The 16,750-nt window shown below is 47.2% G+C and overlaps 1 protein-coding gene across 2 annotated transcripts in view; it reads left to right on the forward strand.

The window, feature by feature from the left end:
* CORO1C (coronin 1C) overlaps positions 1 to 16,750 on the forward strand; it is a 56,695-nt gene that overhangs the window by 12,886 nt on the left and 27,059 nt on the right. For both annotated transcript variants that reach the window (XM_069870994.1, XM_069870995.1), the window contains exon 2: positions 15,526 to 15,725. In XM_069870994.1, the coding sequence (XP_069727095.1) occupies positions 15,526 to 15,725 (200 nt within the window). The remainder of the gene's footprint in view (positions 1 to 15,525; positions 15,726 to 16,750) is intronic.

Raw genomic sequence — 16,750 nt, forward strand, 5'->3', positions numbered from 1 at the left:
TTTGCTGTTTGGATTGCTTTGTTCTAGTTGTCCCGTTGTGAGTGATTATACTAAAAATGGATTATCTGTTTCTTTTTGAGGTTATAATCATTCCATCATAATTATATGTGTTTTTAGATGACGGCATTAGGTACGTAAAATACCAGGGAGCTACTCAGCTTCTTGGAAGTGCAGCAAGGAGCCCGCGAGGTCCCACCAGCAGGGCTGGTGTTGCGCTGGAGGATTCTCTGATGGTTCTCAGAGGAGCAAATCATCCTGAGAGGTTCCTCATTGAATAGAGGAAATGTGTTGTGTCACCAGCCCCGAGCTGTATGTGCGCCTGTAGGGGTTTGTGCAGTGAATACAAATCTGAGCAGAATTAGTGGCTGGATGTGGAGGTAACAACGTAGCTATAAAGTAGAAGGTCACTGTTGGGCAAATGGATAATTTCACTTTACAGCTCTCCCATGCCAATAAGATGCATGTAATCTCTTTTCAGTGGGCATCTTCATCAAAAGTCACAAAGTCCTCTTGCAATGGAAGAGGCTTTTTGGGACGGAATACCATAAAAGCTGTAAAATCCTGCTCTGTAGGGCAGGAACTTGACAGAGAAATGATGAAAATGGTACCTGCTGCTGCCTCTTAAGGGAAAAAAATATCAGTTGTTCTTTCGGAGGCCGCCAACCTGCTGATGTTCTCACGGTGCCTTCTGATCTATGAGGTCTTTGTGGTTTGGAGGTTCTGAAGTAAAGCATGGACTAACTGACCATTTTTCCTCTTTGCTTTTCTTCTGAGTTAGATACCGAGGTGGAATTTTTTCCGAGTTAGATACCACCTGCATTAGAGAAAGGACAATAGCATTTCTTCAACACTATCAGTCTCTTTCTTTAACATTATTTGCTTGGTCTTAATCCAGATTTTGTGGATGATAACAATAAATGATATATAATGTGCTTTTTGCAGTGAGCATGCAATGACTCTTGAGGTCTGGCTCTCGGTGGGAGAAGCTGGATGTGGTTGGATCAGTTATAGCGACTCTGACATTGAGCAGGGCCTCTCGATCTATCATAATTAGGTTTTCCTTGTTTTCCCTTTTAATAATTGAATTTGAAAAAGCAGTGGAAATAAAACAGTGGTGGGATCTGACTTAAAATGATTAAGGATCAGCCTGATGTGGTCACAGCTTTCATCTGGAGTATTGCTGAGCCACGCTTATGGCCAAGTCCTCCCTTTAGGAAGGGTGATGGTTTCTTTGTGGATCTCCAAGTCTTGGCCAGCCACAGCATCTCTGTGTAGTCTGTGGATGGGCAAGCACATCTATAATCTAGGTATAGTCTTTGCAGCTGAATATTAAGGTAACCGTTTCTGCAGTCTTATCAAATATTCCTGAGCAGGTTTCTGCAAAAGTAAATGGGGATAGTGTGCCTCAAACTGCACCATATTTGCATCCATCTGTGCATATTGGGCACTGGCAGAGGCTGCCCAGGACAGTGGTGGAGTCACCATCTCTGGAGGCATTTAAAAGACAGGTAGATGAGGTGCTCAGGGATCTAGTTTGGTAGTGGACAGATACGGTTGGACTCAATCTCAAAGCTCTTTTCTAACGTAGTGATTCTGTGATTCTAGGGAATACATTTCACCTGCAATTCCTGGTGGAAGGAGTCCCTGGAAAATGGGCTTCAACCCACTCTGGTTGGAGTATTTAGAAATGTGGGAATTTCCCCTCCCTCTCCCTCCACTCCCCGAGTTCTGCATAGAGTTGCCATAGAGACTGGGTTCTGGAGTCCTTGAAAATCCATTGTTTCTCTGGCAGAAATGTCTAAACCTGCTGGACTGAAACACCACACTTGGAAGCATCCCCTTCCAGTGCCACTCTGGCCGGGACTTGACATCCTGCCCTACTGCACATTTCGGTATCAGACATGCATCAAGCACAGTCAGACGAACCGATAATGGGTATAATTAGCACCACCAGGGATTAGCAGGCAATAACAAATTTAAGCCAGAGTAAGCACCGTGTCCCCTGGGAGCTGGGCAAACTGGCAGCGCTGGGCAGATGATCACTCGATATGGAAGAAAGTCATCAGCAAAGGCTGGAGGGCAAGGCTCTAGTATTACCTCTTGAAATTGCCTTTTTTTTCCCCTCACTCCTTTCAATTTAAATACATAAAAACCTCGCAATTTGTTAGTTCATGCTGGAATTGTGAGCACCCAACTGACTTAGAGTATATGGTTGGCATTTACTTGGCATTTTTTATCACACCCTGGCTAGTCAGCGTTACAGTTGCTGCTTGCAGTTACCCCAGCGAAACAGGCTGATACCCTTGCTTCCAAATTGGAAATGCAAGGTTAACTGTTCTGCTGGGGTACAAGGCTGGAGCCCCTTTCAGTGCTGGAAGCTACTCTAAGGTCTTCCCGCAGAACCAGAACTTCTCCAGGCTGAACAACCCCAACTCTCAACCTGTCCTCGAATGGGAGGTGCTCCAGCCCTTGGATCATCTGCTTTTCAATGGATAATTTCTTACTGCAGTACTGCTATTAATTATACTGCATGTTGGAGTTTGGAGTAAATAGGCACAAAACTGTGTTGTTCAGAACAGGAGGTGGATTATATGTTTTTCTTTTTTGGTTTTCAGTGAATATATATTTTTTTAGGTTTATTTTAATTTTTGGATCTGCTGAGATCGGTTTGCAAGGCAGAAAAAAAATCCCAAGCCAGCTTCGACATGAGCTGCCAGACATACTTCAGCAATACACCAGTCTGCTTTAGCACAGCGTGAAGTGTAGGCATGAAACACTTGTAGCTGAGTGTCCTTGTGCCTTCCAGTATCGTTTTTCCATCCACTGTCGTTTTCTGGAGCAATTTGTTTGAAGTTGTGTGTGATGTTTGATGATGCTGTGGTTTGAAGGTGGGCTACCCCGCTCTGTCCTGTTTCACCGTGCTTTGGGTGCCCGTGTGTTATCTCCGTACCCGTCACTTTGCCCCCTGATGTTTCTTTAGGGGGGTAAAGGTTATCTTTTTGTGCTCTATATGCATTGATCTTCTGCTCTACTAGGAGGAATTCTTAAGCACTATGAAAGATCACATAAAAACCAGCTGGTGCTTATCTCGGTGTAATGCAGCCTGTTGTTTTGGCTGGTCTCCTCCTGAAGTGCTTTAAATGCCAGAGGGACTCTCTGAGGGCTGAAAGTGTGGGCTGCACGTGCAGTAACATGACTGTCAAGCTGACAGGTAAGTAAAGCTTAAAGGTCATCCAGCACAGGCTGTAATTCTTCATGCCTGTTACAAAAAACAAGTTCCCCAGCTGAGAGCAGCCAGCTAGCGGGCTCCTTCCCAAACCATCAGTGTATGTTGGGGTACGATTCTCCTTGGTTTTCCTTCTTGCATCTGAAGTATTTCTTCATAGCGCAGCAGGGATGTTTATTAAAGCTGCTTACTAAGCTAAATACACTTCCCTAGGTCAACTTGCTTCTTAGTGCCTGCCTAGAGAGGTGAGAAAGGTGCTCGGTGCTGCATTCGGGGTCTGACACCACCTCGCTGCCCTCTCGGCTACGGCATGCGGTGGCCCAAAACGGAGCAGCGACAAGGAACATCTGTAGGACAGAGGAAATGTGTTTGAACTTGGAACCCTCAGCTAAAACAGATGTTTGAGGGGCTGTAATTGGTACCACAAAATAGGGATTTAAAATCAGGTTAACAGATTGAACTGTCTGGATTTGAGTTTTAGCCTCCCCGTGTCCCTTCCTCCCTCCCCGTCCTGATTTCAAATTGCACGGTACGGAAACGGGACAGAATGACAATGGTACTCTTGGAATTATAGGCTGCTTGGCCAGAAGAGCTGGCAGGATAGCGAATGGAAATCTGGAGAAATACACACCAGTTCCAACTGTGAGCTTTGAGATTCATTTTGCAGCTTATTTATACAGCATTAAAATCTGAAACGCATTTGTGTTGTCCAGCCTGAGCCTTCTGGATGAGGCTTTGAGCAACCTGATCCAGTGGGAGGTGTCCCTGCCCATGGCAGGGGGATTGGAACTGGATGGGCTTTGAGGTCCCTTCCAACCCAAACCTTTTCATGTTTCCATGCCAAATATGTTGTCTTGTCTTTGACAATTGACTGTGGTTGGTTTTATTTTGAGGACATCAAAAGCAGTGCCTCATCTGTTGGATGGGTGTTAATGAGCAGCTAGAGAAGTTGGAGTTGATAAGCTGGGCTATGATTTAGCTAGTTTGGGTGTAAGTGTTTCTGAGGGAATGCTAGATAAGCCCATTGTTACTTTTCGGAGTAGAGCATCTCCTTTCAAAGTTGCAGTGTGATGGACCACGCTGGTCTGTGCTGTAACTCCAGCCTAAACATGATGACTCTATGATTTTATGATATTGTCCATGTCTCTGGTCCATCATGTTTGTCATTACAGGGCTGGAAACACCGCTAGAGCGGTGCACGGCTGCAGTGCTGCTCCAGTTTAGTGCTTTTGTGGTATCTTGCCAGCTGTGGCTCTGAACTTGCCACAGGGCATGTGCTCACCTTGGTCTTCCAAGGTGTTAGCTTGTTCCTTTGGGGCTTGTCAGTCTGTGCCATTACTCCTGGCTGTCTCACTCCTCTCTGATTGCATCCCCCAAGGCAGTGGTGTCTCTCGGCAGTTCTGGATGTTGTGCTCCGTCCGGCAGCCCAGTGGAGCCTTTGTGGTCAGGCAGGGCCATCTGGAGAATGCTGCATCCTCGCTTGGTCAGTCTGACTCACACTTGGCTGGTTTGTTCCTGAGCCTCGGTTGTGCTGATCTGTTCTTTCTGCTTTATTTTGAAGCTGTGAGGAATTTGTGTCCCAGCTAACTTGGTGTTTTTAGCAGAGGGCTCTCTCTGAGGGTCTTGGTTCCCTGGTGGTGGCTCTCAAGCTGTAGTGCTCTTGAAGAACTGGGACCTGCGACTTTTTAGCTACAAGACCGTTTATCTCCTTAAAACATCTTTAACATTTATAGTGTCTTCCTGTGGGTACCATGGCATGTTGTAGTTGAGAAATAGAAAAGAGTTTATCAAGTCCTTCAGAGATTTCTCCCTTTGATAAATTTTGTCTTTTTTTTTTTTTAAGGTATGAGCCAGTTAAGTGTAAGTTTCCAATAATGTCTTAGAGCCACTGGATTTTAACAGGAAATGTGCTTACCTTAGAAAATACCATGTTAATCAAATTCCCTTCACATCTGCACCTCTTCTTGACTTTTGTAGAATGGGAAATCATAGAATCATGGAATGGTTTGGGTTGGAAAGGACCTTAAAGCCCATCCAGTTGCACCCCCTGCCGTGGGCAGGGACACCTCCCACTGGATCAGGGGCTCCAAGCCCCATCCAACCTGGCCTTGAACCCCTCCAGGGATGGGGCAGCCACCTGGGCCAGAAATCCTGCACGTGTTGCACTTTCTGTGCTTTAGGCTCCCTGGGTACTGCTGTCTCTTTGGCTTCTAGCATAAGTTCATCACCTAAGAGGTCAGGCTACATCCTGTATCAGGAGAAGAGTTTCAGGTCTAGTGGCTACCAGTGAGCTCCTTTACCACACACACAAAGACTTACGTCTGCCATTTATTTCATTTGGACACGTTTGATTGCTTCAAGTTGTAGAGAAAATACCTTTTTTTTTTTTTCCTGCTGTTAGCAATGTGTCATATTAGAAAAAAGCACTTTTGCCACAGCTAGTTAGCTGGGAAAGGTGAGAAATTAATGAAGCTGTGGTGGGGAAAGAGCTCTTTCTCTGTTTGTAACCACCTTCCCTGGCTGATACTAAGCTTTTGCTCAAAACGAGGTTAAAAAATAAAAAAGCTTGTGCTGTGTGTCAGGAATATGGTCAGGAAGAGGCTTGCGTGTAACCTTCAAGAGAGCAGAAGAATTCAGCAAATTGGGGTAGCAGCTCTGAACAGATTGATACTTTCTCGTTAGCTCGGTCACACTGATAAGAGAACTAGGTCAGCTCTGTGGAGAAAGCATTTTATCTGCATACTTCTCTTGACTGGAATCCTGGCGCTGGGCTGTTATAACAAGCTTGCTGACTTGCAGCTCTGCCCAGAGGGTTGTGCTCTCAGTCTCCTATTTTCCTGGGGGTCACAGTGTGGTCTGAAGCCCTGGTGCTTTCCTCTCTGCAGCATATGCTGCTTTTACTGGGGGATGATGCTGTCAGTCCCTAGGGGTGTAAGTAGCATCTTCCATCAGCTGGTGTAATGTCTCTGACTGGAGTTCACAGGGCTGTTGATCAGCTCTGGAAGTGCATTGCTCAGCCTCTTGGCAGTGGATGAGGGTGCGGTGTGCAAAGAAGCATCTCTGGTGTTTATTCCAGTGGAGAAAGTGGAGGAGAATGAAGGCTCTTGGAGGGGAGCATATGAAAGGCTGTGACCTTCTGTGGTGAGCTCCTGGAGCAGCGGTGTCTACAGGAGGGAGTCTGGCTCCTCCAGTGCGAGGTTTCCCTTTCCTTACCCAGAAAAGCTCATCTGGTGCCCACCAACTGTGTAACTCACTCTTTAGTGGCAGCAAAAGCAGGAGCTGAAGTGCAGATGCACTTGGGTGTCAGGGATGCTTAAAATACAGGTACCCTAGTCCTCTCCTCCCTGTATATTCTCTAAGTTATTTGCCTCTATGAGGTTTTGTCCTGGGTTGCAATGCTCTTTCTGTGAGCATGGTGATGCCCTGGCCCGAGTTGCCCAGAGCAGTGGCGGCTGCCCCATCCCTGGAGGTGTTCGAGGCTGGGTTGATGGGGTTTAGAGCAATCTGATCCAGGGGGAGGTGTCCCTGCCCATGGCAGAGGGTGGAACTGGATGGGCTTTAGGGTTGCTTCCAACCCAAACCATTCCATGATTCTGTATTATAACGGTTTAAGTGTGATTGTTTCAGGGCACAGCTCTGAAAAGCAGGATCATATCAAGTATTCCACAGATTAGAACCAACACCTTGCACTTTGTCCAGAACAGAAATTTCAGCTTATTTCAAGTTTGGGTTGTGTTACGTTTTTGAATTCGCTGGGCTCCCCAGTTGAGATATAATCAAATTCCCTAGTAGTCTGTGGTTTAGGTTCCCATCCCAAAATAGAATCCCGCCAGCGGTAGAACAGCTGGAAATTTCAGTATTAAGTTCATATTCCAGCTTTTTGTCTTTAAAATGAAGTGAAATCAGATGGCAGGGTCTTGCTCAACCTAGACTAAAGTAACCAGAGACTGAAAATAATCTGTGCAAAAATATGATGTATTTTGGAATTGTGACCATCTGTAGTAGTGTTCGCCCTGGGTTTAAATAACTCTGAACAGCTGAAAACAAAAATTCTGTCAGCAATGGACTGAATATGGATTGATTTGAAATGGTAAACCTGAGAGGGAAGAGCATTATGGTTAAAAGTAGAGGATGGCATCAAGGTATTTGTGGTTGTTCCCTTTTTTCTGCCATGTGAAGTCGCAGGGTGAGTTGAAATTTTTGTGGCCATGTGATTTTCTTTTTTTTCTCCCCCCTTTCCTTGCCCAAGTATTGCAAGACTTAATCTCATGAGACTGAGTTCATTGATTCCCTTCGTACTTCAGAGAGGGGGATGAAGGCTTCGCTGGTGGCATACTGGTTCACCACTGGCAGTGGTGGTAATTTACTGCTCCTGTGCTCTAATGCCCCTGGAATCACCACAGGACGTGTGCTGAGCTTGGTCTTCTGTTGGTTGGGTTGTTCCTTTGGGGATTGTCAGTCTGCGCTCATCTGGTTTCAAAGGATGAGTGGTCTTCACCATCCTTGCTATCTGCATGGCTCAACTGGTGGAGCCGGCAGCAAACGCTTGCCTGCTTGCTTCCCCCACGGATGTGTCTCACTTTCCTTCCTCTGCCCAAGGTGTGCTCAAAAACGCTGTCCTTAAAATGATCCGGCAGATGTTTCTTCTAGATGAGTGAGTCTTCTTGGACGTTCCTAAGCTGCTGTCCTGTGCAGTATGGTAAAGCTGTAAATTATTTATGTGCAAAACGTGTGCAAGTAGACAAGGCAGTGTCTGCCCATGGGCACACTCGTGTGTGTTTGTGCTGGTGTGCAACACGCTGTGTACATGCATGGGTTACAGAGAACCCGCGGAGGTTGCACAACCAAGTGCTCTGAAGTTAAGAAATGCCAGAAGTGAGCGATTAGGAAATAACCTGGGTAATATCTGTTCCCCTTTTCACATGCAGTGGTTAGCCCACTCCCCGCTCCACCAGCCCCTTGCTCTGTTGGGGATGCAGTGGTGGCCACAGCGGTGGGATGGAGTCCTCCTTGCCATGTGGAGGAGGAGGTGTGATGCGATGGTGGTCTCTTCAGGGCCTTGAAACCTCTGAATGCTTATATCCTCTGTTCCATATGCAGCTTTTTACCTTATCTACCATATGATGTTCAAAGTGCTCTGAAAAGTGAATTACTGGATTCCTGTTGGGCTTTTTTCTGGTGCTTATCTCCATGATGGCCAACTGTTCCACAGATGTGGCTCAGCCCTGCTGTGAGGGTGTTTTTTCCATGCTGGGGACACTTAAGCCTTAGATTGAAACATCCATGGCCTGACTGTTGGCTTCGGATTATAACATACTTTCTATTTTTTATAGGAAGTTTTCAGCTCTGAGCACTCCTCCCTTTCGCAGATGAGGCTTAAGCATCTCAGGTGTTCAGGAAGGCCTTGGGCTGCACAGTCAGTGCATCCATATTTGAGGAACCTCTGGGCTTCCCCTGCATCCGGCACTTGGGCTATGGGCTGTCCCATGTTGTGGTTTCACCGGTGGGACTGTCATAGAATCATAGAGCCATTAAGGTTGGGAAAGACCTCTAAGCTCATGCAGTCCAACCATCAGCCCAGCCGCACCGTGCCTGCCAAACCATGTCCCAAAGTACCATGACTACGCTGTTTCTGAACCTCTCCAGGGATGGAGACTCCACCACTGCCCAGGGCAGCCTCTGTCAGTGCCCAAGAACCCTTTTTGTAAATAATTTTTTCCTAACATCCAATCTAAACCTCCCCTGGCTCAACTTGAAGCCATTTCCTCTCATCCTATCCCTTGTCACTTGATTGAAGAGACCAACACCCACCTTGCTCCAACCTCCTTTCAGGGAGCTGCAGAGAGCGATGAGGTTGTCCCGCAGCCTCCTCTTCTCCAGGCCTAAAAAACCCAGGTCCCTCAGCTGCTCTTCGTCCCCTCCTCCCCTCTCCCTGCCAGACCCTGCACCATGACAAATGGGGCAGTGCCCCCGACGTTAATCATCATTCATAACTGATGCTGGTGGCATTGCCTGTATGCTATCTTGATCTTTTTTACCTCCTTACCAGCTTCTCATTTGTTAATAGTTATGAGACTGTACATTTCTTCCAAAGCTGCCGTTGAAGTGGATGCACCTCTTCAGTAAGGCTTTAATTCTGAGTTTAGGGACTCACCATCAACAGCTTCAACTTCTCCTGATGCTTTTGACTTAGAGCAGAGCCTTTCCAGTCCCAAGTATCGCTCGTTTATAAGCGTTGTTCTCCCTATCCAGTGGATTTGTATCTCCTCACCCCTCTTTTACAGTACCCTGGCGGCTGCCTGTGAATTGAGCTAGCCTTTTATTTCCAATGTCTGTCTTTCCAGAAGGGATCACAATCACATGAGCTGAGCAGGATTTTGCCATAAGTGGGGGGTTTTCCTGTAAGTGTTCCCTAGCAGGATGCGTTTCCTCTTGCATAAGCAGGCTGAAAACCCTCCGAAGCCACAGAAATACAGCTGTTGGATTCCTGAGACAGATAAACCCTTTATAAACAGGAAAATGGGCAAACTCATGGTAACTCTTGTGACACATCATGATGGGAGATCAGAAAGACATGGAATGAAAAGTATCCCTGTGCAAGCATGCTGACGGCATCCTGCATTTCTAAGGTCCATTTAGATGCTGACAGAAAGGCCAGCGGCTGAGCTGTACGGTGGGCACAGACAGCGGGTAATGAAGTTCAGTGTTTGGTGAAATTCAGCTGGAAGTCACTTGACATTTGAGGGGTAAAAAGAAGAGTTGTGAGGGCTCTTTCCTGCGTCCCCACCAGGATGTGTAAGATGCTGTGTGTCATGGAGCGGGATCCAGGAGATCAGCGCAGTCGTAGATCTGTCAGCACTTCTATTGTAGTGGCCTTTGCAGGGTGTCGAATGCTTCTGTTATAATTTTGCTGAGGGCTGTAACTCTGGCACCATTTAAACTCCTTTCAGCTCCCAGTCGTGAGGTTTTAAATCCTCCAAATTTGTACTTTATAAAAACAGAAAGAAAATATTTCCTGTCTAGCAAGTGTATGGAGATTGTTCCGGCTCCTTAGCTAAGATTTAACAGTGCAGACAATGATCTAATTAGGCTTCCTTTTTTTAAAACTCAGACTCCAAGTCTGCTTCCAAAGAGTAAATCCCTAGCACTACCCCGCTGACCATGGATGTGCTTTCGTGCCCGCTCGGGTATTTCCAAAGGCGCTTTGCAAAGGTCCCAGGTCATTTTTGCATGGATGACGGAAGCGGAGTCAGCCTTTCCTTATGGTGAGTCACCTTCAACGTTGGTGTCTTGCTGGATAATGCCAGAGGCCGCCCAGAGCAGGGGTGGCTGCCCCATCCCCAGAGGTGTTCAAGGCCAGGATGGATGGGGCTTGGAGCTCCTGATCCAGTGGGAGGTGTCCCTGGGTGGGACTGGATGGGTTTTGAGGTCCCTTCCAATGCAAACCATTCTGTGATTATAAGTACCCAACATGGGAGCTCCTGCCTGCACTGCCTGCTCCTCATGGCCCTGCACAGAGAACCTTTGGCAACCAAATTCTGCTGTGGTTTTCTTGCAGATGGTGGAGGAGGGGAGACCCTTTGCGCTGCGAAACAAATGCGGATGCTGAATGCTCTTCACGTTTTAACTAGAGGTTGGGGTAGGGTGAAGATGACTTTTTTTTGGTGCTCAGATCAAGCTCACCCCGTTTTGGTTTTCACCTGCTGGTTTTCATTGGTGTGCTCAAAGATCCCCACTGGCTGCTCTTTATAACCAGAGCCTGCAGTTTCCTTCCCCCCGCTTCTCTCTGGAGAGCAGCCAGATCAAAATGGCTGTGATCCAACGCCAAGAATCACTCCCTTTGCTATGGAAATGAGGGCTTGGAGGCTGCTCACCATGTGTTCATCAGAGAGTTCCTGCTGAGCATTGGGAGCTGTAGGTGGGGAAGAGGGCAGTGAAGGTGTGCTTGAGCGGATCCGCTTGGAACAAATCAGGATATTTTTCGATATATCTGATTCTTTGCATTTTTTAAATAATCCTTTATAGAAAACCAAAGAGTTACCCTTTACATTAAATGGTGAGGATGAAGGAAATAAAGGAGTAACATTTCACCATACGATAGTGTGTTTCCCTTCCATTAGAGCAAAATGGGTAGGAGACCTCCCAGTATCTGATATTTGAGATAAGCACATTTTTTTGTGGTGATTTGGTATCGATCAAGCGAGGGAAAGATACAATTATCCAAGCTATACATATAATCCTTCTTCTTAGCTATCATATCCACGTCCCCGGCACTAAAGCAGATGTAATTGCCAAACCCCTGGGTAAATGATATGTTGACACCAGGCAATTTGCTGCGCGTTAACTCAGCAAGGGAAGTTAAAAACCTTCGCTTTACCTTCTTCTAAACCATCAGATTTTAATCTTGATGCACAGCGGGATGGGAACATTGCCAGTGGGTGAACCAGCATGAAAACTGACTGCACAAAGCAGAGGACTTTTCCCTCTTCCTGGATGAGTTACACACCCGTGTAGGGGTTTGCTGCAAAAAGCCCTGCGAGGTGTGGTTGCAGAAGGAAAAGGGCTGAGTGGTTTGCACGCTTCCTGTGGTGTTGCAGCACGTTGGGCTTTGCAAGAACATCCCTGCTTCTTCAGGGTGGCCTGGTGTCACCTCACGTGCTGGAGGTGGCTGGGAGGGTGGAGGAGATGCTGCTCTTGCACGGTGCTGGCTGCAGGACTTGGTAGAACCAAAGCTGTGGCTGCAGAAGTCTGGGCAGCAGCGCCCAGGCAGCGTATGGCTGGGAGGAGCTCTCTCGCGATGGAAATGTCTGACAGGTTGCTGAATGAGTCTGCAAAATAAATTAGTAACTGGGTGTGGAACTGCATTTTTTTAGGATGTATCTTAATTGGGCCTCAGGCAGCTTGATAATACTGCATTTCTTGTCTGTCGGAGACCTTTGAGTTGAAACTCACCTTTTCTTTGTGCGTGATTCAGTGGGGCTTGGCTGGGATCGTGCTCTGAGTGTGCCTAGGGAACGGGGTAGCCTTGAATGGAGCTGTGCTCCTGCCTCTTCCACTCTTCCTGTTGAGGAAGGCCACGCGTGCATCCCTGGGGAGCCTGCCCGGCTGCCTGCGCTAGCAGGACTCCACCTCTGGGCACCACGGGCCATCTGCTTCGGCACAGCTTCTCCCATCCATTTTGGATAACTTCATCTCTTCCTCTGCCTGAAAACAAATCAAAACCCCTGCATCACACTGCGGGCAGAGCAGTTGTATTTCCCCCCTCAAAATGGGTGATCACCTGCTAGATGATTCATTATCCATCCTGCGTGTGTAATGGTTTGCTCCCAATATTTCATGGTCCCACTCTGTGAAAGGCACCGTCTGCCCTGTGGCTTCAGCTCCTCCATCCGGTTATAGAGCCGAGCATGAGCTCTCAGGGTGTTGCTGTGCATTAGGGGCATAAGAACTGGATTTTGCACTCGTACCTGCTGGGTCCAGCTGGGGAGCAGTTCCTGGTTTATGACTTCCCATTGCACTGGGTGTGTTCAGCGTGGAGCAGGCCTTTTGTTTGTGTTGTAGGTGAAAGAGTTGGCAGAAAATGCATTATGCAATTCTATTAACTGATGTTAAGTACAGGGGAAGCCTAAGTTCATCTATAATAGGACAGTAATCGGCAATAATTTATATATAGCTTTTTTCACGTGGACACATTTAACACCCTAAGCATTCATCAAATTTTGCATTTTAAACCTACGCCTGTTTTTTCCTTGAACAGTGCGAGTTCTTAATAAAATTGTGTTTGTGGCACTCTCTAGCTTTGAAATGACAGTGTGGATACGGGAGATTGAAGAGCCCATCAGTATAGAAATGGTACCGTGAGAAACTGCAGGGATCAGCCACCCAGTCGCTGGGGCTGGAAATCAGTGCAGAGCATTTCATGCCTGTGGCAGCCGCTCTGGGGAGTTGAGGTGGCCAAAAGCTGTTGCCAGCTGGTTGGGTCAGTTGAAGGGAGTCAGGGACCTCCACCCCACACTGGGGGACATACGTCCCCATCACAAAAATGACCCTGTAATGGGTGCATTTGTTATCGGTGTCTGCAGAGCAGCTGATGAGGCTTCTCCCTCAGCAGGTGACCCTCCAGCTCTGCTCTTACCCTGTGACACCGATGGCACTGCCACCTCGGCAGCAACTGCCCAGCCTGGAGACAGAGCCACCGTGGCGATGGCCAGTGCCAGCTCCCAAATGCTTCAGCTGGGTGCGCTCAGGGGGAGCTGGTAGAAAACAAACACTTCGATTCTTTTTCCTTATCTACCCCGAAACTGGAGCATTTCACTCTAGAGCTGTCTGTTACGTTAATGTAACATTTTTCTCGTCTCTGAACATATTCCATGACTGCTTCCTTCCTAGCTCTGATGAGCGCTTTCCTCTTGTTATTCAGCTTTTTGCTGCTGTTAATTTTCTGTTTAACCTCCAAGAGTACAAAACGGTGATCATGCTGAAGTCTCTTTTCTGCTGTGCCTTCATGCAAAGCCTTTGCAGTTCGACAGCTACACACCCTTTTATCACTTTTCCTGCAGACAGCCTGTGCGGAGGGAGCTGTGCTTGGAGGCTTTCACTCAAGAGCATCAGCCTAGCGGGTCTGGAGCAAGAAGCTCCATGAAGCTGAGCCATTTTTCCCAGCCTCTGCATGTGCTTGGGGACTTACTGGGATGCAGGACAGGAGGCGGACCCTGCTTATTTTCATTTTTTATATATATATTTTTTTGCTTTCCCTAGAGAGCAGAGCAGAAATATTTTTCTCATATGCAAAAGCAAGATGCTATATGGAGGCTCCTCATTCTCCTGCAAGACCTGACTGAGGGAGAAACGTCTTGCATCATAGAATCATAGAACAATTTGTGTTGGAAGGAACCGTGAAGATCATCTAGTCCAGCCTCTGTGCAGTGAGCAGGGACACCTTCCACTGGATCAGGTTGCTCAGAGCCCCATCCAACCTGGCCTTGAATGTTTCCAGGGATGGGGCAGCCACCAGTTCCCTGGGCAACTTGTGCCAATGTTTTACCACCCTCAGTGAAAAGATTTTCTTCCTAGTATCTAGTCTAAACTTCTTCTCTTTTAGTTTAAAACCACCATCCCTTGTCCTATTAGTACAGGCTCTCCTAAGAAATTTTTCTCCATCTTTCTTATCAGCCTCCTTTAAGTACTGAAAGGCTGCAATAAGATCTCTTCAGAGAGCCTTCTCTTCTCCAAGCTGAAAAACCCAACTCTCAGCCTCTCTTCACAGGGGAGATGTTCCAGGCCTTTGATCACTTTTGTGGTCCCCTCTGGACTCGCTCCAACAGATCCATGTCCTTCCTGTGCTGAGGACTCCAGAGCTGGATGCAAGGTTCTAGGCGAGGTCTCACCTGAGCAGAGTAGAGGGGCAGAATCTGCTCCCTTGCCCTGCTGTCCATGCTTCTTGTGATGCGGCCCAGGATACGGTTGGCATCTTGTACATGGGAAAAGTCCTTTCCAGATGCGAGGGCTCCACAGGTTGGATACACAGAGGGCAGTACCATCACTTGCTTCCAGGGTTGGCATTCACATGTGGTGTTGCGTCCTTGTCTTCTTCCAGGGCTTCAGGGATGCTGTGTTCTGCCCATGTCTTCTTCCAGGGCTTGGATGTTGGAATTTTCCACCCCAGTCCCTTTCCCTCTCTTTTAACACGAGCCTTCTTGAACATGATTTTTTTCCAAGAGAAGGAAAAGTACTACAGACACTAAGTTAATTGGAGTCATTAGGTTGTTTCCATTACTTCTTTCTGCCTAGGAAGCCAATTTTATTATTTTTTTAGTGAGATTTTGGAGTTAGAAGAAAGAAATGGAAGCCAGAGAACATGTGGAACCACTTCACAGGAACACCGGATTTTGAGAGCTTGCATTTTTATTTACATCTTTTGGACCCCGTCTGACTTGAAAGTAAACAAGTTCTATCCAACACCAGATTTATCCCTGAAAGTATGTGGAGACTTGTCTAAAAACTGCCTTTAGGATTAGGAACTTCCTTTACTTCACATTTACAATGGGAAAACTTATGCTTAACTGGTGAATTCCTTCTGTACAACACCCTTGGAAGTGCAGTTCAGTTGTGTTTGGTACAAAACAGCATGAAACTTTATTTAGAATTAAAAAAAAAAGCAAAACTGGCTGAGAACTTGGGTCTAAAGCAGGATGGAGGAATAGTAGGTGAAACTCTATTTCTGTGGGGTGATGGTACAGATGAGAAGGTCCTTGCACCTGTAACTGATCTCCTTCTCTCAATGTTCCTCTTCTCTGCAGACACAATGAGGCGAGTGGTACGACAGAGCAAATTTCGGCACGTCTTTGGCCAAGCGGTGAAAAACGACCAGTGTTACGACGACATCCGCGTCTCCCGCGTGACTTGGGATAGCTCCTTTTGCGCAGTAAACCCCCGATTCGTTGCTATCATTGTAGATGCCAGCGGCGGCGGAGCGTTCCTGGTGCTGCCTCTGCACAAGGTAAGTGTTTTTTGGAAGATTCTCGCTGTTATGTGCTTGGCTCTCTTGCCATTTTGGTACTCGGTTATGGGTAACGCGCAGGCTGTGGAGCCCGGGCTGTGTTGTGACAAAGGCTGCTCGGCAGCGCTGTGTAAGAATCCATTTAATGCCTCTGTAATCAGCGTGATGCTTCCCGTACATTAAACACAGTAAATAAGTGGTTTGCTGGACTAATCTGAGCCAGTTCCTTACGGCAGAAGTTTCCACATAGAATCATGCCCCTAATGAAGCCTCTTTGTTGATGATAGCAGCGGTCAGGTTTTTGCAGTGGTCAGGTTTTTCCACTGTCAGGGTGCAGCTTTTAGAGCTCTGTGAGCATCGCTTCCTTCAGGAATGCTCCCAAGCCAAACCCCCCTGGCAGCCTGGGATCAGATGGATGCAAAGGAGTGAGCTGGCTCCGAGAAGGGCATTTCCATAGACTTGGTGGCCCTGGCATCCCAGCTGGGCCAGGCTGCTGCCGGCCCCTTTAATCTTTAATCTTCCAGTGAGCCCGTATATACACTCTACCTCTTTTCCTTATACTTTGAATTTACTTTAGAATCCCAGGGGTGTGCTTTGCAAAACACACACAAGAGGTAGGTTCCTCTCCATCAGCCATGAAAACTGCTGGATCAAAGGTTTGGAGAGGGGGTGAAAAGATGGATACAGGAGCCTTCCTGGGCATCTCTTACAGTGCTATGATATAAAAGTACACAAATCGTAGAATCATAGAAGGGTTGGGGTTGGAGGGGACCATGAAGGTCATCCAGTCCAACCCCCGTGCAGAAGCAGGGGCATCTTCAGCTCCATCAGGTTGCTCAGAGCCCCATCCAAGCTGGCCTTGAACTTTTCCAGAGATGGGCTATCCACCACCTCTCTGGACAACCCATGCCCATGCCTCACCACCCTCAGCGTGAAAAATGTCCTCTTAGTATCTAGTATAAAACTCTTCTCTTTTAGTCTAAAACCATTACCCCTTGTCTTGTTGCTACAGACCCTGCTAAAAA

This window comes from Phaenicophaeus curvirostris, chromosome 17 (genome assembly GCF_032191515.1).
Source record: "Phaenicophaeus curvirostris isolate KB17595 chromosome 17, BPBGC_Pcur_1.0, whole genome shotgun sequence".
Lineage (NCBI taxonomy): Eukaryota > Metazoa > Chordata > Aves > Cuculiformes > Cuculidae > Phaenicophaeus > Phaenicophaeus curvirostris.